Genomic DNA, 25,153 nt, shown 5'->3' on the forward strand with positions numbered 1-25,153 from the left:
TGACTGTACCAATTCACATTCCTACCAGCAGTGCACAAGGATTCCTTTTTCACCACATCCTCACCAGCACTTGTTATTTCTTGTGTTTTTGATACTAGCCATTCTGACCAGGTATACGGTAATGTCTGATTGTGGTTTTGATTTGCATTTCCCTATGACTAGTGATGTTGAGCATCTTTTCATGTGTCTTTTGGCCCTCTGCATGTCTTTTTTGGGAAAATGTCTCTTCAGATCCCCTGCCCATTTTTTAATTGGATTGTTTTTCGGTGTGAGTTATGTATGTTCTTTATATATTTTGGCTGTTAACCCACTATCACATATATCAGTTGCATATATCTTCTCCCACTCAGTAGGTTGCCTTTTTGTTTTGTTGATTATTTTCTTCACTGTGCAAAAGCTTTTTATTTTTTGATGTAGTCCCATTAGATTATTTTTGCTTTTATTTCCCTTGTCTAAGAAGTATCTAGAAAAATGTTGCTAAAGTTTATATCAGAGATTATTGACTATGTTTTCTTCTAGGAGTTTTATGATTTTAGGTCCCAGATTTAAGTCTTTAACCCATTTTGAGTTTATTTTTGTTTAGTGTAAAAAGGGGTCCAACTTCATTCTTTTGCATGTAGCTGTCTAGTTTTTCACTGTTTATTGAAGGGACCTTCTTTTCTCCATTGTATATTCTTGCCTTCTTTGGTGAAGACTAATTGACCATGTAAGTGTGGGTTTATTTTTGGACTCTGTCCTGTTCTGTTGGTCCATGTGTCTGTTTTTGTGACAGTACCATACTTTTTCTGATTGCTACAACTTTGCAGTATATCTTGAAATGTGGGATTTTTTACCTCCAACTTTGTTCTGTTTTTCTTGTGTGTTTTTTTTCTTCCCAAGATTGCTTTGGGTATTCAGGGTCTTTTGTGGCTCCATACAGATTTTGGGATTATTTGTTCTAGTTCTGTGAAAAATGCTGTTGGTATTGATAAATATTCTATTGAATCTGTACATTGCTTTGGGTAGTATGGACATTTTAATGCATTGCTTAATTTTAACATAATATTAATTCCTTTGGTCCATGAGCATGGAATATCTTTCTATTTGTTTGTATCATCTTCAGTTTCTTTCATCCATGTTTTATAGTTTTCAGTCTTCTACCTCTTGGTCAAATTTATTCCTAGGTATTTTATTCTCTTTTGGTGCAATTGTAGATGAGATTGCTTTCTTAATTTCTCTTTCTGCTGCTTCATTGTTAATGTATAGAAATGCAACAGATTTCTGTATTATTAATTTTGTATCCTGCAAGCCTACTGAATTCATTTATTTTTTTAAGATTTTATTTATTTATTTGAGAGAGAGAAAGAAAGAGAGCTAGCATGAGCAGGAGGAGGGGCAAAAGGAGAGGGAAAGGGAGAAGCAGACTTCCTGCTGAGCACAATCTGATGTGGGGCTTGATCCCAGGACACTGGACCTGAGCTGAAGTCAGACACTTAAGCAACTGAGCCACCCAGGCATAATAGTTTTTGGTGGTCTTTAGGGTTTTCTGTGTAGTATTATATCATCTGCAAATAGTAACAGTTATACTTCTTCCTTAGTAGTTTGGATCCCCCCTTTTTTTTTTTCATGTCTGATTGCTATTGCTAGGACTTCCAGTAGGTGTTGAATAAAAATGGTAAGAGTCGACATCCTTATCTTATTTCTGTTTTTTGAGGAAAAGCTTCCAGTTTGTCATATTGAGTATAGTGTTAACTGTACATTTGTCATATTTAGCCTTTATTATGTTGAGGTATGTTCCTTCTATATAGATGTTGAGAGTTTTTATCAGGAACAGATATTGAAATTTGTCATTGCTTTTTCTGTATCTACTAAGATGATCACATGATTTTCATCTTTCATTTTATATCCTTTTTTTTTGTTGTGTGTATTTGGTTCTTATTAGAGTATGAGTATTTTTTGGTTTTGTCCAATTGTATTCATATGGCCTAGAATGATATGTGGCACATAGGGGGCCTCAACAAATATTTGTACAGTGAATGCACATTGTAACATTCAGTTGATAGAAGATACAACATTAAATTAAGTCAAGTGAGGAATGAATTACAATTTATAGATTTTTTTTGGATTAGAATAATTGTATGTATAGTTATTGAGAATCTGTATCAACTGTGTCCCAAGCCTTGAGTGTGGTAAGTATGAACAAGATAGACAAGGCCCTTACTGTCACAGAACTGTTTTTTGCAGCAGGCAAACTTATTTAATTTGATATTTAATCATGCTCAGATTTCTAGTTAAACAAAAGAACCATAAAACATATATTTGATATATAAAAAACCTTTATTTGATTTAGCTATCTTTTCTAGCTATGATCTTTTCTTCTTTGTTGTTTTATACTGTTTTACACAAGTGGTCTTCACTGGTTGGATGTCTCCTTTTCCTTACCAAGTATTATTCTTTCTTACATCCTTCTTTCATAATTCAACTAAAATGTTGCTCTTAGTAAAAATCATCAGTTTTTCTTCTGCCGTATTCAGAGATCTCTTCTAATTTTTTTTTTGTTTCTGGAAATTTTCTTTTACACTATATGATCTTAACTCACCTTCTTTCTTATTAACTGTCCCTACTTTTTTTTCCCTGTCTTGTTTTATCCTACTCTCTTCTTTCCTATGATATTCTTGGATAAAGGAGAAAAGAGAATATTAGAGTGAAATACCTGATTATATAGTTTAATACTGATTATGTTCATTATGGAAATTGGTAGAATTAGAAGAAGAGAAAGGGAAGGGAAGACAAAAGAGAGAGGTAGAAGAATATAAAAGTACAGAGAAAAGAGAAAATGAAGAAGACAGCAACTACATATAATAAGGGCTAGCAGAGCCCTAGAAATAGTGGTGAAGATTTAACATTGGGCTATATTGAAAAGCAGAATGGAATATTGGTTAATATATACCTGTCTTGGTCTTATGTTTATTCACTTACGACCTTCAACTGGCTTTTTAACATTTTTGTGTCTCTGTTTATGCATCTACAAAATGGATTTCATGATAACATCTCTCTATAGTGTTTTTGTTATAGTGTGTGTAAGAGCTTAGCACAGGCTGGGTGATAGGTGCATAATATAAATGAACTATAATTATTACTGACTCCCTGCAATTCCTAAGGTAGCTATTTATTCTCTGCAGTTAATTTAGGAGTATTCATTCTTGTTCATGCCTTTATATATCATTTCTGCCTTCATAATTCATTTATTAATTAAAAACATAATAATTGAGGACCTACTATGTGCCAGACAGTGCACTGAGGGTTGAAAGATAAAAAGATAGTTTCCATCTTTAAGGAGATTTAAAAAGAGAGAGACAAGAACAAACTACTGCACTAAAATGCAGAAAGAGAACTAGTGTACAGTGTGCAAAGTGTTGAGAGGATTGAGGGACTACTTTGTAGAATCAGATTATATAAAGGAGACAGCAGTTGAGAGGTTAAGGATTAGTAAGTATTAGTAAGTATTTTCTTTCCTGACATGCATGGGGAGAACATTCCATGTAGAGGAAATGGCACAAAAATATGAGAAAGTTGTGTTCAGGAAATTATAAATACTTTTCTATCATTTGGTACATAACATTTTATCAGATAATGGTGATCAGTGGGGTTAGACAGTGATAGGCAGTGGGCCAGATGACCGAGGGCTTTGTGTGATGTACTGTGGAGGTTAGATTTTATCCTTTATCACTTAGAAGCCATTGAAAAATGTTGCTCAGAAGAATGATGTAAGATTTGCTTATTTGAATTACTGTATGTGGGAGCTGTGTAAGTGATAGCATGGTAATAGAGAAATGATGTAACTCAAACAGAGACCAGTAGGAGGCTAACGCAGTAGGCTAAGTAAAAGATGAATAAGGACAGAATCTGAGCAGCGGCAATAAAAATGAAGAGGAGGAAGGCTGTTGTGGGATATTGAGGAGGCAGAATGAACAGTAGTTACTGATTAGATATAGGGGGGTAAGGGCGAGGGAGGAATCTAGAATGATTCCCTGATTTCTGTTGTGAGTAATCCAGTATATACTATGAAATAGACAGGTGGTGAAACAGGTTTGGGCATGATCATATCAGGCAAAAGAGGGAAGATAGAGTTAGGCTGGCACAAATTTATTCTATTTTCCTAGAAGTCAGTATGAAGATGAATAAGTTGTGATAAATAAATGTGCACATTGTAATTTCTAGAGTAAGTGAAAATCATGCACAGATACAGGTTAAAACTAAATAAAGGAATAAAAAAAAGATACACTAAAATATTTTTGTTTAAAAGAGAAGAGGCAGTAAAGGAAGAAAAGAGGAACATATGAGGTGAGACAAATGAGACAAATAGAAAACACATCAAAATAAAAACCTAAATCCAGCCATATCAATAGTTTTGTTATTTGGAAATGGAATGAATGAACATTCCACCTGAAAGAGATTATAAGACAAAGAAAAAAAATCCAATTTTATGGTGTTTACAGGAGACACACTTTATATTCAAACATACAAATAGGCTAAAAATAAAATGATAGGTAAAGATATACTATGAAAACAGTAAGCATTAGTGACTTGGACTGACTGTATTAATACCAGACAAAATGGACTGTTGAGACAAGGGCTGTTAGGAACAACTTTATGCCAGTGAAACGGGCAAATTTCTTGTAAGACACAGATCACTAGCGTATCTAGAAAATCTACATGGATCTATAGCAACTGAAGAAATTGAATTAGTAATTTACAGCTTCCCACAGTGAAAAGTTCAGAGCCAGGTGACTTCTTACTGGTGTATTCTATCCAATATTTAAGGCAAAAATAATATCACAACCTCTTTTAGAAAATAATGGGGAAGGAACACTTACCAACTCATTTTATGAACTCAGCATTACCCTGATATCAGAGGTAGACAGGACATTACAAACAAAGAAAACAACAGACCAATATCCTTCATGAGCATTGAAGCACGAATTTTTAACAAAATATTAGCAAATTGAATCCAGCAGTATGTTTTTATGTATATATGTATGTATATAAAGGTTAGTAAACACTAACTAAGAAGGTTTATTCTAGGATCACAAAGTTAGCTTAACATCTGAACATCAATATACTATATCATGTTAATAGAATAAAGGAAGTAGGGCAGCCCCGGTGGCGCAGCGGTTTAGCGTCGCCTGCAGCCCGGGGTGTGATCCTGGAGACCCTGGATCGAGTCCCACGTCGGGCTCCCTGCATGGGGCCTGCTTCTCCCTCTGCCTGTGTCTCTGCCTCTCTCTCGCTCTCTCTGAATGAATAAATAAATAAATCTTTAAAAAAATAAAAGACTAAACAAATTTAAAAAAAAGATTAAAAAAAAAAGAATAAAGGAAGTAGATCTTAAGATCATCTCAGTAGATGCAGGGAAATCATTTGACAAAGTCTACAGCAGCCATTCATGCTAAGAATTTAGAATACTAGGAATAGAAGTGAACTTCCTCAACTTGACAAAGCACATTTATGAAAAATCAGCAGTTTATATCATTCTTAGTGATGAAACCATTAAGATTGAGTGCTCTCTACCTAAAATCAGGAACAAAGTAAAGATTTGTTCTCTCATCATTTATGTTCAGCCTTGTACTGAAGGTCAGTGAAATAAAGGGCATACATATGGGAAAGGAAAAAATCAAACTGTCTTTATACCCAGAAATTGTGATCCTGAGTGAATTCTAATAAGTGAATTTAGAGAGGTTAAAGTATTTAAGATCAATACACAAAATCAACTGTATTTCTATAGTAGCAATAGCTAATCAAAATGAAATTTATAAAAATAATATTAATAAGAGTTTAGAAGGTTAAATAAGGGAATAATAAGTCAAAATAAGGAATAAATTTAACAAAAGACACAAGACCTACTTACAGAGAGCTGTTTAATGTTGCTGAAAGTGTCAGGAATACCTAAGAAAATAAAGGGGCATGTCATTGCTTTTTGAAGGATAATATTATTAAGAGGAAGTTTTTCCTATATTTTCTACAAATTTAGTGCCGTCCCAATCAAGCTCCCAGAAAGATTAAAAAAAAAAAAAAACATTTTTTTTGAAATTAATAACATTTATTTTTGAATTAATACATAAGTGGAAATGGAAGGAGCCTGGAATTAAAAAAAAAAAAGTTTTTAAAAAAGGAAGAACAGAATTGGAGGACTTGCATTACCTGATTTAAGACTTTAGTGCTGTAGTAATCAGGACAGTGTGGTATGGCATGAGTATGGATGTGTGTAGATCAAACATTGGGAGTTAAAAAAAATAGACCCAAGCCTAAGGGACAACTGCTTTTTGGAAAAGCTGCCAAGGTTATATGGGGGAAGAATACTTTTCAATGAATGTTTTGAAATAACTGGATATCCCTTTCCTCACATCAAACACAAATATTAATTAAAAATGGATCACAAATCTAATTGTAAGGGCTAAAGCCATGAAATTCTAGAAGAAAATTTTCTGGAAGAGCATCTTTTTGGCTCTGAATTAGGCAAAGATTTCTTAGGACACAAAAAGCATGAGCCATAGAAGAAATTGCTACATTGAACTATTAAAATTAAAAACTTGCTTATGGGAAAACACCACTAAGAAAATAAAAAGACAAGCCTCAGTTTGGTGGAGAATATTTGCTACATATATATCTGATAAAAGACTTATATCCAGAATATACAAAGAACTCTATAATTTAGGAAGAGACTATTTTTAAAAAGGAGCAAAAGAACTGAACAGGCAGTTTACAAAATAAGATCTACATTTGGCCATTAAGCACTAGAAATGATGCTCAACATCTTGGTCATTAGGTAAATGCAAATCAACAAGGACAGACTTTGGTTAGAAGACAAAGAGGAGGATCCCTGGGTGGCTCAGCAGTTTGGCACCTGCCTTTGCCCCAGGGCATGATCCTGGGGTCCTGGGATCGAGTCCCACGTCAGGCTCCCTGCATGAAGCCTGCTTCTCCTTCTGCCTGTGTCTCTGCCTCTCTCTCTGTGTCTTTCATGAATAAATAAAATCTTAAAAAAAAAAAAAAAAAACAGGAAGAAAAAGGAATATGTTAGGTCAAAGGAAGATTTTATTTGGGGATAGAATTGGCCTGAAAATTCAAATCTGCATCATTACTAAACCCGATCTATCAATTTTTTTTCTGGTTTCATATTCTAACTGTAAACACACTATATATAAGTTTTTTAGTACTCCATCAGAACCTTCTCTTCAGTATGTTTTAATGCAGACCTATTTCTATTTTCTTCTTAAGCCCTGATCTTTCACACTCATTGAACGTCACTATGAGATCAGACCCAAGATGATGAAGTTGTTTGTTTATTCTTTCAGCAAACATTTGCCCTTTTGTACTCCTTACTAATTAACCTACCTGCATCTAGACAGAGATATTAGGTAGGCTATTGGAGATCATTGATGAGAGAGGTTGTAACTGGAGATAAAATTGGCAATTATCTGTAGATAAATGGTTTTTAAAGCCATGTATCTGGATGAGATCACTTAAGTGTGATTAATAGAAAGAGGTCAGATGACTGAGCTCTAAGGTAGTTTAATCTTTGTAAGTCACCTAGGGAAGGGTGGGTCAACCAACAAATTGAGTGGAACAGCTAGTAAGAGTAGTGTTTCAGAGAACAAGTCTGGATATTTTAAGAAAAGAAGATATATATATATACTCTGAACTGCTCTTGATAGGTCAAGTCAGAGGAGCATTGAGAAATGATTATTAGATTTATCATTGTGAAGGTCATTGGTGACCTTGACACTATTATTTTCAGTGGATGATAACCTGATTGAAGTAGATTTAAGAGAAAATGGAAAGAGGAAGTAGAGAGAGAAAGACTAGACAGCTGTTTTGAGAACTAATACTCTTAAGGGAAGTATTGGCCGCCTGAAGACATTATGAAGTTGTAGATGTGTTTTAAGTTGGGAGGTTTTATTTCAAGTTTGTAAGCTGTTGATAGTGTTTTAGAAAAGCATGTCTAAGAAAATTGACAGTGTAATAGAAGGGAGGGGTGGGATCTAGTGCACAAATGAAGATGATTGGCTTTTGCTAAGAGCACAGACTCTTCATTCACAGTGACAGAAAGGAAGAAGGCATTGTGGTTATAGATTTTGGTTAGTCAACATAATTCTTGAGCTCTCACTTTGTAGAAGGCACTATTCTTAAGGAACAACATTTAGTAGAGATAGGAGTGCCTGTTTTTTGTACACCACTATCAGCATTTACTGTTTATATGATACTATTTTTCATACTGTTTAATACTAGTTACATCAGAATGTGATATTAAAAAAAGTAGCATTTTATAGTAGTTGCTCCATCTGCACATCCCTTTTCTTCCCATCAATGACAATTAGATTGTAAGCTCCTTGTGGATAATTGCTTTCATTTACAGTGAAGTGCTCCTGAGCCATACTGAACAACTCCTCAGATGATCCTTAAAATATGCTGAAGATATACCATACTCTCTATGTAATGATATCTTCACGTTGACTTATCATGGGAAGAATTATTGGATACACTGAAGAGTGGTGTGTCTTTAGTAGCATATTCCTTATTATATTTCTTACTCTTCAAATAATTCATATTTTCTATGTACAAAATTGAAAAATTTTCAAGTTAAGCTGCGTTGTCACGAAATCTTAAAAACTTATATTTTGTGTATTAAATTTGAATTAATGACTGAAATTTGGGAGGTACAGTTTATTTTTGAAGTCTTCTCTGTGATCCTTTGAAAATTCTTAATTTTTACCTTGACTTAATTTTTCTTCTTTCTATATTCAGTTATACTTCTTTTTCTACCATAGTGGAGGACAAAGTTTTTTTTTTCTTTTTTTAAAGGTTTGCATGTTTATTTGTAATTACAATTTACATTACTCCAACAGAGCAGCCCACTGCTATGTTCTAATTCTTAGCCATTAAGTCCTACAAAAGTAAATCCAAGCTTTTACAGTAACTGAATCAATACAGAACTAAAACCTTTATAGCTACGTAAAGGGGCTTAGTTACCAAGGTGCTTATGTTCAACATGATGCCCTCTCTGGCAGAAGGGTGCATGCTTACACTAAAGGTCTGACCCATTTACTCATGCAACAAATTTATATTCCCCACCCTCCCTCCACCCACTGTAAAACAAAAACACAGCTATTTACAGTTGAGAAGAAAAAGGTTCTTGGTTAACCAACTTTGCAAAAAAGACTGGCTCATTTCCAAGTGGATGAGACGCTGAACATTGGCCAGAGTCCATTAGAATCCTATAAATTGAGTTTCAATTCTTAACTCTTTTTTCATGCCAGTTTCTGTAGCCATTTGTGCAATAATGAGCTGCTTCTGGACTGTCAGTCACTATGATTATTATTTCTACTGCTAAATCTTGTGACTTTTCTAGTTCGTTTCTCTTTTTTATGGTAGGAAAGGTCAGGTGAGTTTCACATTAAAGTAGGTAAAAAACTTCTTAAAAGATTTCAAGACTACTGTTTGCTTTTATCACAGAAAATCTTTTTTTTTTTTATCACAGAAAATCTTAAAGATTTTATTTTAATTTGTCCTAATGTTTCTAAAGTGCAATAAGTGTCATCTTTGCATATACTTATTTATTGGTTATCTATTAGTGTGCAAGAACATTACCACAAATTTAGTGGCTTAAAACAACACACATGTACTGTCTCATGGTTTCTGTATGTTAGGAATGTGTATATAGCTAAGCTGAGTCCCCTCTGCTTCAGTGTCTCATAAAGCTTCTATCAAGATATCATTCAGAACTTGCGGTTTCATCTGAGATTTGACTGGGGAAGTGTCCTCTTCTGGACTCATTTGGCTTTTTGGCAGGATTCAGTTCTTTGCAGGTTGCTAGAACTTTTTCATGTGTCAGCTTAAAACATTGCAGCTGCTGCTTTAAAACTAGTAGGGAAGAGAGTGTTCTCCAAGATGGGCATTATGGTTTTATGTAATGTAATCATGTACATATAAGCATCTTGTCACTTGGTTAGAAGCAAGGTGTCACTCCTATCCACACTCGGGGGTGGGAGGGGATCACGAAAGAGCATGAAAACCAGGAAATGGGCATCAAAGGGGCCACTCTAAAGTCTGTCTGCCACAACTTGTTTGCTATGTCTTAATATGGAATGAATGTTTCTCTTATTCAGTAATTTTTGTTACTTATATATAGTGATAACTTTGGGTTTTTAATTTTTCTAACCAGATTCTATTGGCCGTGACATCCCCAAAATGCTTGAATTATTTAAAACTGGACATGAAATTAAGGTAGATGAAGAAAGGGAGAACTTTCTCGAGACCAAAATAGCAACAGTAAGTTATAGTAGAAATTATTAAGTAACCATCTTTTCTTTTTTCGCTTAAGTGCCTGATAATTTATAATACAATATGCCAGTCCTTTGAACTTGTTCTTGGTTCTAGCATCAGGAATAGCACTAATATACAGTTAGATAATTTTTTTCTGTTCTGTAGATTGAACTCCTAAATATTAATGGTATTTAAGAATTCCTTCATGTGCCACTCAATGATACTGTCCTTTATCTTATTTGATTATTCTACGTATGCATTTTTTGCTCTCTGATATTCTAAGGTTATTGAGAGTAGGATTGTATATCCCTGTGGAACGTTGCATAATGCTCAGCCCATAGTAGGTATTTAATACTACAACAATGGAATTGAGTAATTTGCTTTATTTTTATGAATTATTTTGATTATCCCTGGTTGTATTTTAAAACTGCCTACTCATAGAAGAGACTGGAAATCAACTTCCAAAGCTATTTTTTGGACTCTGTTATAGATATATCAGGTTTATAGGACTATGTTTGTAGATATATAGTTATTTGCTAATACCTTCTTTATGCTAAAAAATCTTCAGTTTTTTTTTTCCTGTTTAGTAACTAACCATAGGAATAATAGTGATATTGATAATAAAATTTAAACAGTACCTAGCAAGTGCCAGACACTATTCTAAACACTCTTCATACATTCCCTTTCTTAATCTTCAACACTATGAGAGGACAAATTATCATCACTATTTAATGGATGAAGGCACAGAAGCCCAAAGAGTTTAAATAATTTTTCTAAGGTCTCACAGCTAATATGAGGCAGAATAGGTATTTAAACATTGGCAGTCTTTTTAAGAGTCCAGGTTCTTTGCCCCAAACCATCTTCCCTCATGCCTGGAATTATTTGAATAGCTTATTCCTCTTTCCATCCAGCTCTTAAGAGGAATTCTGCATTATAGCTAGTGGCTAATAGTCCAAGCTAATTGAGCTATGCCCAATATAGTTCATCAGAAGTAGGGAAAAGGCACTCAGCTAGTTTTATAGAATGAAAACTTGCTTTATTTTTTTTAAAGATTATATTTATTTATTCATGAGAGATAGAGAGAGAGAGGCAGAGACACAGAGGGAGAAGCAGGCTCCGTGCAGGAAACCCGATATGGGACTTGATCCCGGGTCTCCAGGATCACACCCTGGGCCAAAGGCACGTGCTAAACCACTAAGCCACCCAGGGATCCCCATAAAACTTGCTTTTTTTTTTTTATGATTTTATTTATTTATTCATGAGACACAGACACAGGCAGAGGGAGAAAACAGGCTCCATGCAGGGAGCCCGACATGGGACTTGATCCTGGGTCTCCAGGATTACACCATGGGCCGAAGGTGGCACTAAACTGCTGAACCACCTGGGCTGCCCCAAAACTTGCTTTAGAAAAGGGCAGAATAATTTAATCTAGTCAGGGATTGGGAAATCCCTCATTGTCATTGCATTAGAGCTCAGCACCAATTGTGTGGTATCGTGTTCTCCTAGAATCTGATGTTGTACTTTCCTTATTTCCAGGAGGCCCTTGGCAGTGTTTCATGTTTGTTAGGGATGACAACATTGTAATGGGAAAAGCAAACGAAAAAAATGGAAATTTTAAGAAAATATTCTAGAGTTGTAGAGACTTAGGTTTGAATACCTGTTCTATTACTTATGGGATGGCAGACTGTAAAAAACAAGTTTCTTTCTTTTTTTTTTTTTTTTTAAAGTTTGTGTTTCTTCCAGGATGATTTATTTTTTTTTTAAATTTTTATTTATTTATGATAGTCACAGAGAGAGAGAGAGAGAGAGAGAGGCAGAGACACAGGCAGAGGGAAAAGCAGGCTCCATGCACCGGGAGCCTGGTGTGGGATTCGATCCCGGGTCTCCAGGATCGCGCCCTGGGCCAAAGGCAGGCGCTAAACCGCTGCGCCACCCAGGGATCCCAAAAAACAAGTTTCTTAATGTTTGTCTTGAATTCCTGAGCTGTAGAATTTATGTAGTAATATTTATTTCACAATGTAGTTTTGAAGGTTAAATAAAAATATGAAATGGAAACAGCAGTTGTTACTGTTTTTTTGTTTTTAGAGATTTATTTTATTTCAGAGATAGAGTGTGTGGAGGGAGGAGCAGAGGGAGAGAATCTTTAAGCAGACTCTTGCCGAGCGGGGAGCCCTATATGCAGGGCTTGATCCCACGACCCAAGAGATTATGACTTGAGCCAAAACCAAGTCGGATGCTCAACCAGCCACCCAGGTGGTCTGTTGTTACTGTTTTAGTTGGACTTTTGGGGACTATTGGATGTCTTTATAAGACTATTTCTTTCCAGCTGGATCTTTTCTTTTTGTTATGTTTTCAGTATATTTTTTTTAATGGATCCTGACTCAGTGTATAAGAAACCATGACATCTCATTTATTCTTTTTAACAGATGCCATAGTGATTAAGTGATTACATGAGCTCCAGTTCAGATTACTTGTATCATTTAGAGGTAGAATGCTTTTTCTTAATGAAAAATAAATGAACTTCTGTGTTTAAAGCAACTTTTTTTGAATACTACTTAAATATTATAGTATTGTATAATAAGCAGGTTAAGAGAATGGGTTTTAGATCCATACTATCTGGATTCTAATCCTAGTTCCAGATTAGAATTGTGTTACTTTGCTCTCTGAACCTTAGTTTTCCCCCATTCCCCCTAATGTGAAATGAAGTTAATAATGATAATTACTTTCTAGGTTAGGAAGGAGTAGGTGAAATAATGAGTATAAAGCAGACTTCTATTTCTGGCTAACATGAAGTAACAGGAACCTGATTTACTCTCTCACCTGAAACAGTCAGCATTACCGTGATACCAAAACCAGGCAAAGAAACTAACAGTTTAGTATCATTTATGAAAAATAGGTGTTAAAATTATAAACTAAATTTTATCTGATAGAATGCAGCAATATATGAAAAGGATAAGATCACCAAGTAGGATTTATCCTAGGAATGCTAAGTTAGTGTAACATTCAATGATCAATTATTAAAATTCACCATATTAACAAATTATAAAAGAAAGCCATCTGATCATCTCAGTAGATATAGAGAAAGCATTTAATATAATCCAACATTTATTCCTGATTAAAAAGTCTTAGCAAACTAGGACTAGAAGTTAATGTCCTCAACCTGATAAACGGCATCTAAGAAAAACCAATAGTTAACATACTTAGAACTAAAAGACTGAATACTTTCCTTCTAAGACCAGAAACAAGTTAAGGATATTCACTCTCACCACTTCTGTTCTCCATTGATCTAGGGATTCTAGGCAGTGCAATCAGGCAAAAAAAGGAGCATCTTGATTAGAAAGGAAAAAATAAAATAGTTGTTATTCACAGATGGTATGATCTAGCTACAAAAACAAAGAAGTAAATTAAGTAAGGTTGCAGGATACAAGTATACAAAAACCAGTTTTGCTTGTATAGCAGCAATAATTAGAAATTAAAATTCTTTAAAGAAATTAAAAGTTTTAAATAATAATTTATAGTAATATAAAAAAATAGGAAATACTTAGAGATAAATCTGACAAAAGATGTGAAAGATCCATACACTGAAAATTTCAAAATATACTTGAGGGAAATTAAAGAAGATCTAATAAATGATGAGGTATATGATGTTTATGGATCAGTAAATCCAGTATTTTAAAGATGTCAGTTGTCCCCAAAGTAATGTATAGATTTAGCATATTCATGATCAAAATCCCACTTAGCCTTTTTTATTTTGTAGAAACTGGCAAGCTGATAATAAAATATGGAAATACAAAAGATCTAGAATAACTAAAACAACTTTGATAAATAGCAAAATTAGAGGTCTGATTTCAAGATTTATAAAGCTACAGTATTTAAGACAGTGTGGAATTGACACCAAAGAAGACAAAATGATATGGAATAGAATAGAGTCCCCCCAAAACAAAACAAAACATATATGGACAACTGATTTAAAACAAGTTGCAAAGTCATTTTTAATGGAGAAACATTAGTCTTTTCAAGAAATGATACCAGAACAGTTGAATATCTATCTACAGTAAAATGAACTTTGACCCATTACTTTATACCATATGTAATTAACTCAAAATGTATCAAAGATGTAAATATAAAGCCTAAAATTATAAAATTTCTGGAAGAAAAAGTTGAGTTAGGGAATGATTTTTTTTAGATGTGAATGTAAAGCATAGTCATGATCCACAAAAGAAGAAATTGATAAATTTCACTGTATAAAAACTAAAAGCTATTTTAGCTTTCTATTTTCTATTTATTTATTTTTAAAGATTTTATTTATTTATTCAGGAGAGACACAGAGAGAGAGGCACGCAGAGACACAGGCAGAGGGAGAAGCACGCTCCATGCAGGAAGCCCGATGCAGGACTCGATCCCGGGTCTCCAGGATCACACCCTGGGCCAAAGGCGGTGCTAAATTGCTGAGCCACCCGGGCTGCCCAACATTTTCTCTTTAAAAGACACTGTTAAAAAAAAAAAACAAAAAACAAAACAAACAAAAAAAATAAATAAATAAAAATAAAAAAAATAAAAGACACTGTTAAGAGAATGAGAAGATAAATCACAGACTGGGTTAAAATACTGATAAATCATATAACTGTTATCAATAATATCCATAATATATAAAGAGCTCCCAAAGCTCGATAATAAAACAACCCAGTTTTAAAAACCAGCAAAAGATTGGAACATACCTCATCAAAATGTAACAAACACATGGCATAGAGATGAGAAACAATTTGAAAGATGCTCAACATTATTAGTTGTTATAGAAATCCAAATTAAAACCACAGTGAGATATCACTATACATCTGTTGGAATGCTTAAATTAAAAAGATTGACCATAGCAAGGACTGGTAAAGATATGGAGAGACTGGAACACTTACACTACTTTGACAGTGTAAAATGATATATCCTCTTTGGCAAACAGTTTGACAGCTTAAGAAATTTAACATCCAAGAGTGCCAGGCTGGCTCAGTCAGTTGGGTGGCTACTCTTGATTTTGGCTCAGGTCATGATCTCAGCGCCTTAGGATTGAGCCATGCATTGGGCTCCACACTCAGTGGGAAGTCTGTTTCAGGATTCTCTCCCTCTCTCTCTTTCTGCTTGCTCTCTCTCTATTTTTTTTTTTTTTAAAGATTTTATTTATTTATTCATAGACACAGAGAGAGAGAGAGGCAGAGACACAGACAGAGGGAGAAGCAGGCTCCATGCAGGGAGCCCGATGTGGGACTCGATCCCGGGTCTCCAGGATCACACCCCAGGCTGCAGGCGGCACCAAACCGCTGCGCCACCGGGGCTGCCCTTGCTCTCTCTCTAAAATAAATAAACACATCTTTTAAAAAAAGGAAATTTAACATCCACTTGCTAGATGATACACCATTTCACTTTTAGATATTTATCCAGGAGAAATGAAAACATATGTCCATACAAAGACCTATGAACAAATGCTCATAACAGATTTATTTGTAATAGCTAAAAGCTGGAAACATCCCACATGTCCATTGACAGGTGAATGTATAAACACTTTGTTATATCTATGTAATAGAATATTCTTTAGTAATAAAAAAATTGATACATGCTTTAACACGGATGAATATAAAAATGATTATGCTAAGTAAAAGCCAGAGAAGTTACATACTGTATGATTCTACTTTTATAAAATTCTGACAAATGCAAATTTATATAGTATCACTAATGTATAGTGACAGAAAGCAGACCAGTAGTTATAATGGGCAGAGGTAGATGGGGAGTAGGGGGAGGAGGGATTATAAAGGAGCACAAGGAATTTTGGGGATGATTGATGTGCTTGTTATTCTGACTGGTGAGGTTTTCATTAGTATATGCATATGTCACAACTTAATAAATTGACACTTTTAAGAATGTGCAGCATATCCTGTGGGATACTATTCAGCAATGAAAAGGAAATGAACTATGGATACCTGCTCTGATGTGAGTCACAAAAACATTATGCTCAGTGAAAGAAATCAGACATAGAAACCACATACTATGTGATACCATTTATATGAAAGGGCAAAACTATAAAGACAAAAAATAGATGAATGGTTGTCTTGGGCAGAGGTGAGAACAGTAAGTGTAGGCATTAACAGTAAACATGCATAAAGGATCATGTTGGGGTGATGAAGATGTTTTAAAACTTACGGTGATCATTGCACAACTTGATAAGCTTACTAAAAATAAACATAAATTAGAAAATGGTAAATAATATGATATGCAAAATACACCTCAATCAAGTTAAAAATATGCGGTATGTGGGCAGCCGGGTGGCTCAGTGGTTTTGTGCCACCTTCAGCCCAGGTGATCCTGGAGACCTGGGATCGAGTCCCACGTCAGGCTCCCTGCCTAGAGCCTGCTTCTCTCTCTGCCTGTGTCTCTGCCTCGCTCTCTCTCTCTCTCTCATGAATAAATAAATATTTTTAAAAAATATGCAGTGTGTCAAGTATATCAATAGTTATTTTAAAAGCAATAAAATGTATTTACAGTTTTATCTAATATAGCTATTATATGAATTTTATTTATTATAAGTATCAGATAACAAAGATTTTATTTATTTATTTTTTTATTTATGATAGTCACACAGAGAGAGAGAGAGAGGCAGAGACACAGGCAGAGGGAAAAGCGGGCTCCATGCACCGGGAGCCTGATGTGGGATTCGATCCCGGGTCTCCAGGATCGCGCCCTGGGCCAAAGGCAGGCGCCAAACTGCTGCGCCACCCAGGGATCCCCAGATAACAAAGATTTTAAAGCAAAGCAATATATCTTTCTCAAAAGTTTGAGATTTCTATGAATGATGTTATTTTTTTTAAGATTTATTTATTTATTTGAGAGAAAGAGAGAACACAAGAAGGGGGGGAGGTTAGAGGGAGAGGGAGATAGCAAATCCTCAGGCAGACTCCGTACTGCGTGTGGAGCCCTGCATGGGTCTCAATCCCAGGACCCCATCATGACCTGAGCTGAAACCAGGAGTTGGTTGCCCAACCCACTGAACCACCCATGCACCCTGAGTGATGTTACTCTTACTATACAGTTGGAAATATTGAAGATGTTGGGCTTTTTGTTCATTTGTTTTTGCCATCTGTGTGATGTGAGGCCTGGATTTAGAAAGAGTATGCAGATGAAAGAGCACTGGTAGATCACATGCCTGTTAAGGGGCCTTATTTTGGTATATAAGAAGGAAGGTATACAGAGCACAGGTCAACAAACTATAACCCATGGGCCAAATCCAGTTGTGGTCAGCTTTTATACAGCCTGTGAGCCAAAATGCTCTTTACAACTTTAAAGGGTTGTAAAAAATAAAACAAAGAATTTGCTGCAAAGATTTTATGTAGCCATAAAGCCTGAAATCTTTACTCTTTAGAGAAAAGATTTGCTGACCTCTGATCTACAAAGATGTTTTTTGGGAGAGTAAAATGTATTAAATTTGTTTAATTATTTTATTTGTATAATTATTTGTATAATTATTTGTATTTGTGTATATATATATGTATATATGTATATATATAATAATTTGTATAATTATTTGTATAATTATAATTAATTATTTGCTTGTAGAGGAGAGACTATCTTACTTCAGTTAAATCACTTGATATCTGTTGTTACGATTCTCAAAGGGTCTATACTGCCACATTGCTTCAAGATCTGTTCTAGTATTGATGTAATATAAAATTGATCTTAAGCAGGCTTTCCAGCTGAATGATCTTTCTTAGTTATCTGACTTGAAGATTAGTATCTTGGGTGTTAGAACTCAACTACTAATGCCATTGTATATCAAACCTGTACAAATGCCCTTATAGCTAGCCAATATCTAACATTTGTCAGGAATGTTACTTATAGTTAAGTTAGTTTTTTTGTTAATCTTTTCTACCATTTGTGCCTATAATTTACATATTCATGAAATTGGTTATGACTGCATGCTAGTAGATCAAATGCTCATATCAGTGAAAATGCAACTTATTTTTCTGAGAGAAAATTATTTATTTATTTGATTTTCATTTATGAAAATGCCATTTAAGTGATATGTTGAACATAATGCAAACACAACAGGTTATTGGAATATTTTATTTTTCTGTCAATTATATTACCATCAAGTAGTCACCATTTTTTTTCGGCATGAAGGATATGTTGGTTGGGATAAAAGTAAATTGCTAAATAACCAAATTTAAGGGAAAGATTTTAAAACATAAAAATAAAGATTCGCAGGGGAGAAAAAGCATATTTAACCGGACCCTAACTTATTTTAAAATTATGGTTCTTTCCATGAAAAAGAAATGAGGGACACCTGGGTGGCTCAGTGGTTTAGGGAGCCTGATGCAGGACTCAATCCCGGGACTCCAGGATCACACCCTGGGCGAAAGGCAGGTGCTAAACCACTGAGCCACTCAGGGATCCCATAATGACATTCTTATAAATACACATTGCCAGTTTTTTCCAAGTATACCCAGAAGATAAGTGTCCAGAAATAGAATTCTATTGAAAATGTTATGTAGGGACGCCTGGGTAGCCTGGGATCGAGTCCCATATCGGGCTCCTTTCATGGAGCCTACTTCTCCCTCGGCTTGTGTCTCTGCCTCTCTCTCTCTGTGTCTCTCATGAATAAATAAATAAAATCTTAAAAGAAAAAAGAAAGAAAAGAAAATGTTATTGTAAGTATTGCTAAATTGCTCTCTAACATGTTTATATTAACTTACAATTCATCCAGTAGTGTGTTATGTGTGTTACCTCACTTACTCACCAGAATTAGGTATCATCAGATGTAATCATTTTGTTTGTTAAGTGACATATTACGTGTGTGTGTGTGTGTGTGCGCGTACTTTTAACAGCTTAAAAATTCCAGGGTAAGCATTATCGTTTTCTTCTTCTGTTCTTCTTAAGATTCTGAGTTTCCTCATCCTTCCCCCCATCCCATTCTTACTCCTTTTTTCTATATTTCTAACCTGCTCTGATTTTCCAACACTTTTTTTTTTCCTATGTGGGTTCCTATGACTCCCTTTACTGTGACCCTGTCTGACTCACCTCTGCCATGCCTTGCTCTGTTTACCAGTGCCTACTAAGTGACTCAGGGTGCTTGTAAAATTGAAATGTTTACAGATACTGAGATTGCCTAACATCTGCTAATTACTGAAAATAAGGCCTTTTCTTAAATTTTTTTTTTTTTTTTTTTAATGATAGTCACAGAGAGACAGAGAGAGAGAGAGAGGCAGAGACACAGGCAGAGGGAGAAGCAGGCTCCATGCAGGGAGCCCGACATGGGACTCGATCCCGGGACTCCAGGATCGTGCCCTGGGCCAAAGGCAGGCGCCAAACCGCTGCGCCACCCAGGGATCCCAATAAGGCCTTTTCTACCCAGTGTTTTTGGGCTGATTTTTCTGGCCCATAATGTATTAGAGATTTTCCCTGCATCCTGTATAAAAAATATCTTCATTTATTGATTTTTCTTAAACTTTATTCTCTGAATACAAAAAACTAATAGTTTACTTATAACCTAACCAAAAAAAGAAAAAACCAAAAACAACCAATTTAACATGTTTTATTTAATAAATATTAAGTACTGGCTCTGTGCTAGATACAAAAAAGAATATTTTTCTTAAGACATAACTAATAGTGAGATAAATATGGAAGTAAACTATAATAAAGTATGATAAATGTAATAATAGAGATTCATATAAAAAATGAAGAAGTTGCATGTAAGGAGCTGTGATTGATGTAATCATGGCATGGAGTAGATCAAGGATGGCTTCTCTATGAGGAGTTTGAAAATATATACCAGGTAAATTAAGGGTCATTATTTATATTTTAAAATAATACACAAAATGATGAGTGGTCTCCTATATATCTATATTGGTTTAGCTGTTTTAAAGGGACTAAATAACAGTGACTTCACCATGGTCGAAAGTTATTTCTCTCCCAAGTTTGAGCTGCTGGTGGGCAGCTTAGGGCTGTTCTGCCCCAGAGTCATCTAGGAGTCAAAGTTCTCCCCCCAACCCCCTTTTCTTTCCATCTGCTAAGGTCTTTTATTCTGGGTGCTTAATTCTTGCGGATACCATGTCTGATTTGTAGCCTGTGTGAAGGAGGCAAGAAGGAGATGGAGAGCAAGCAGCTTTCTTTCAAGCATGTGAACCATTGACCTCATCACTTCTGCCCCTACACCACGGTCAGAGCTTACAGGTATGGCTTAGCTGAAGATCTGTGCTAGCTGGTGACCATGTGCTCAGAAAAACTTTATTTAAAAGAAGGCTGGTGGGCACCTGGGTGGCTCAGTCAGTTAGGCATCTGCCTTCGGCTGGGGTCGTGATCCCAGGGTCCTGATTGAATCAGGCTCCCTGTGCAGTGTGGAGTCTGCTTCTCCCTCTCCCTCCCCCTCTCCCTCTGCCTGCCACTCTCCCTGCTTGTGCTTTCACGCCTTCTCTCTCCCTCTCTCTCTCTGTCAAATCTTTAAAAAATAAATAAAAGAAGACTGGCTAGATTTGTGAGATAATTAAGGTTTTTTTTTTTTTTAAATTTTAAAGATTTTATTTATTTACTTATGAGAGACACAGAGAGAGAGAGAGAAAGAGAGAAGCAGAGACACAGGCAGAGGGAGAAGCAGGCTCCACACAGGGAGCCCGACTTGGGACTCGATCCCGGGTCTCCAGGATCACGCCCTGGGCTGAAGGCGGCGCTGAACCACTGAGCCACCCAGGCTGCCCAATAATTAAGGTTTTGACACAGCTGAGGAGGAACCAAGAAACCAAAAGAATAAGAAAATAAAGGAATTTTTGTTCGTTTTGTTTATTGCTGTATCCCCAGTTCTTAGAATAGTACCTGGCAAATGTAGGTGCTCAGCAAGTAGTTGTTAAATGAGTGAATATACAAATATATGAATAACAAAAGCTACTGCCAGTTGAAGATCAGTTAGAAATTAAGACATTTTAAATGTATATATAGTGAATCAGTGTCCTGTCTTATTAAAAATTTGATTTATACCCAACTTTTCAAACAGTGCTAATGAAGTAATATTGAAAGTGAAAATTTTAATTCGTGAAATTTCTCAAAAGGAGAGAATTAAAAATCCTGTCTTTTATTTATAGAAATGCTTAGCCAGGTATATATTTTGACATTAGACAAGAAAGTTAGACTATATCCAGAAATAAACCTGCCAGAATTTGAAGTAATTTTCAAAGGACACCTATTAGTATTTTATAATATACCACAAATCCATTTTATATTAGCTGTGAGGGTTTCAGAATATGCCTTGTTTTTTTCTTACTGATAGTTTTCTTGTGTGTTTTAAGATACTTGGCCTCCAGCCTGTTTTTTTTCTTTTTTTCTTTTTTCCTTTTCCAGGACACTTCTAAGTGTAATTATAGGACAGGCGCATTGTTGATTAGCTTTCTTATTACTTTCCTTTCTTATTGTTTTCCTTTATTATAAGGAAATAATAAAAATTTCTAATTTTCTATTGATATGGGATTTCCCACTTTACAGAGACACATAATACTTTTATATTTATCAAATACTAAAATGTTCTTTGTCTCCTTTCATTTTGGTTAATGTTGACTGCCTCACATATTTCAAGAACAAGTGTGATAATGCAGTTGCTGAGAATGACTATCAAGAAACAGAACTATTCACTAGGAAAAGATTACTATAGCCGTAAAATATGTCACATTAAGACTTGTAGTAGGAAAAAAAAAAAAGACTTGTAGTGGGAAGCATTTATCCAGAACAGACGACATGCAGTTTAAAGGAAAATTTGCAGTGTGTTTATTTAGTGTATTTAACCTATCATAGTATTTAATACCATAATAAATTATATGACTCTCATGGCCTATTATATACACTCCTGCAAAAGCCCATAAAAATCAAACCCATGTTTCTGTATATGTGTTTTCAACTAGCAATTACACTTTTTTTTTTTTTTTACCCAGCCCCCTCAACTCCTCAACCAAGCTAACTTTTATGTCTGAATCCGGTTTATTAGTATCTTACATATATAGAAGCACTCACTGTAGTTTTTGTGGGGTTTAAGCTTTGATTTTCAAATCAGTTCTAATTTAAAAATCTTTTGTGATTAACAAAGTTGGAAGAAGTTTGAGGATAAAGATATAGATTTGCATTGTAATGCACACTGCACCTTTCAAAGGGTGCAGTATACTGTGAATCTACTTAGTTTCAGATAATTTTTTTTTGTAGTTTTGTTTCCTTTATTATTAAATGTTCTACTGTCAGCATAGCAACTTGTGAGAATTCTTCACACTATGAAAAAGTGTTTGGCCTTTGAAAGAATGGTTAGTTAAGACCTGTATTTCCAGTCATTTTTTTCTCTTTTTTTACTTCAAAAGAATTATTTTTCAAGTATACATGTACATAAAGTGAGGATTTTTAAAATCACTTTTCATTATAATATTTTCTGAAAAATAATAAAATCAGGAATCTTGATGTTTTATTTTCATTTTTTCTTAAAACAATAGGGGCACCTGGGTTCATAGCACTATAGAAAAGAAAATTTGAAGCGTAGTTAAACCATATTCATTATATTTCTGTAAGAAAGTAAAGAAATTAAATACCACACATTTTCTTGGGATTTATTGCTTATTCTTACCTCTAGTTAAGCTCCTATTTGTAAATATCCTCAGTATTTTTCTTCAGTTTTTTATTTTGAAAAATTTTAAATGAATGGGAAAGTTGAAAGAATAGTACAATGAACACCTATATACTATATTCTCATCACCATCTAGATTCACTAATTTTGCCACATTTGCTTAGAAAAACTAGTAAAAGTAGTTTGCTTAGAGAAAGTAGTAGATATCTTTTTATTTTCTGAAACACATAAAGTTGCAGACATCATAACATTTCATGCTAAATATTTTCTCATGCAGAGCCTAAGTATAGAATATTCTTCTATATATGCTTTTCAAAGTAGTTTCATTTTTTGGTATGGCTTTTATAATTTATTAGTACCTTTTTTCTATTTATAATTTATTGATTTGTTCTTTTTCTTTATCCTATTATCCTGAGATTTTTGCTCATTGGTTTTCTAATTTTCTAAGTTTTTTTTTTTTTTTTAATTTTTATTTATTTATGATAGTGAGAGAGAGAGAGAGAGGTAGAGACACAGGCAGAGGGAGAAGCAGGCTCCATGCAGGGAGCCCGACGTGGGATTCGATCCCGGGTCTCCAGGATCGCGCCCTGGGCCAAAGGCAGGCGCCAAACCACTGCGCCACCCAGGGATCCCTAATTTTCTAAGTTTTATATGAGATTTATAAGTATTCCCTTTTTATTTTTATTTAAAGTCTAGTTAGTTAACATATAGGGTAATATTAGTTTCAGGAGTAGAATTTAGTGATTCATTGCTTACATATACCACCCAGTGCTCATCAAATGCCTTCCTTAATACCCATCACCTATCTAGCCCATCCTCCTACCAGCTACCTCCAGTAACTTTCAGTTTATTCTCTATAGTAAAGAGTGTCTTTATGGTTTGCCTTCCTGTTTTTTCTCCCCTTTCCCTATGTTCATCTGTCTTGTATCTTAAATTCCAAAGAGTTTAAATCTGTGAATTTGCCTCTGATTGTATGTCTTTATATTTAGTTTTCTTGTCATTATTTTTAAAATACTGTGTCATGGTATTTTTTAAATCTTTTTTGGCAGATTATTTAAAAAAAAAAAAAAAAAAACTTCTTAGGGATGCCTGGATGGCTCAATGGTTGAGTATTGAGAGATTGCTTTTGGCTCAGGGCATGATCTTTTGTCTAGAGATCGAGTCCCGCATCAGGCTCCCTGCGAGGAGCCTGCTTCTCCCTCTGCCTTTGTCTCTGCCTCTCTCACTGTGTCTCTCGTGAATAAATAAATAAAATCTTTAAGAAAAAAAACTTAAAGAAAATTGGAACCTTTTTTGGCTTAAGTTTTTGTTTTTGTTTTATTCTAGTTTGACTGCCTTATTGTTGAAGGCATTCTATGTAGTTTTTGCTTTTTAAAAATTTCTTGAATCTTTCATTGTGGCCTGTGGTGTAAGATTGGTATTCTTTTTTTTTTTTTTAATTTTTATTTATTTATGATAGTCACAGAGATAGAGAGAGAGAGGCAGAGACACAGGCAGAGGGAGAAGCAGGCTCCATGCTGGGAGCCTGACGCGGGACTCGATCCCGGGACTCCAGGATCGTGCCCCGGGCCAAAGGCAGGCGCCAAACCGCTGCGCCACCCAGGGATCCCCGGTATTCTTTTTTCAAGTGTACCAGTGACGCTTCAAAATAACGTATATGGTGAGGCTTCCAGGTAAAGATTACAGATTGAACACCACAGTGATAACTGATTAGAAAATGCCAAATCTAAGCCAGCAGTGGAGAAAGCCAAAAAACGAGTACAGTCTAAATTTCAGGATCTTGCAAAGAGCCTCAGGATCTTACTCTAGATACCTCCGGAACTGAGTGTTGGTGGTACATCTGGAGATGGGACAAAAGCCCTCTGAAATAGGGAGCTTTAATTAAAACTATTGAAGATTCTTACATACTTCACGACACTGGGTAGCTGCCCTTTCCCATGCTGGCAGATGGATAGAAAGATTAAAACAGACAGTTTCTAACCTAGGGGAGATTGGAAGTTGAGAAAACTGATAATGGAGATTAAGTGAATCTAGGTATACTGAATGCTGAGGAATCCTTCCTCTATCCCCAGTCCCTCCCTTCCCCTGACTTGGCTTTCAGAACTCTGGCAGGAGGGGATTAGATGAGGCTTGGTTCAGTAATAATAATGATGATAGTGATAGTAATAATAATAGCAGGAGCAGCAGCAGTAGTAGTAATAGTAAGGTTTGTTTTCGGATTCCCCT

At 35.1% G+C, this 25,153-nt stretch overlaps 1 protein-coding gene across 6 annotated transcripts in view; it reads left to right on the forward strand.

The window, feature by feature from the left end:
• MRPL1 (mitochondrial ribosomal protein L1) overlaps nucleotides 1-25,153 on the forward strand; it is a 95,755-nt gene that overhangs the window by 44,785 nt on the left and 25,817 nt on the right. For 4 of the 6 annotated variants that reach the window (XM_025427046.3, XM_049104912.1, XM_049104913.1 and 1 more), the window contains one exon: nucleotides 10,202-10,308. In XM_025427046.3, coding sequence (XP_025282831.1) covers nucleotides 10,202-10,308 — 107 coding nt within the window. Of the gene's footprint in view, nucleotides 1-10,201; nucleotides 10,309-20,352; nucleotides 20,512-25,153 lie in introns of all 6 variants that reach the window. The other 2 variants (XR_007407736.1, XR_007407737.1) reach the window with 2 other exon arrangements.

Source organism: Canis lupus, chromosome 32, assembly GCF_003254725.2.
Source record: "Canis lupus dingo isolate Sandy chromosome 32, ASM325472v2, whole genome shotgun sequence".
Taxonomy (NCBI): Eukaryota; Metazoa; Chordata; class Mammalia; order Carnivora; family Canidae; genus Canis; species Canis lupus.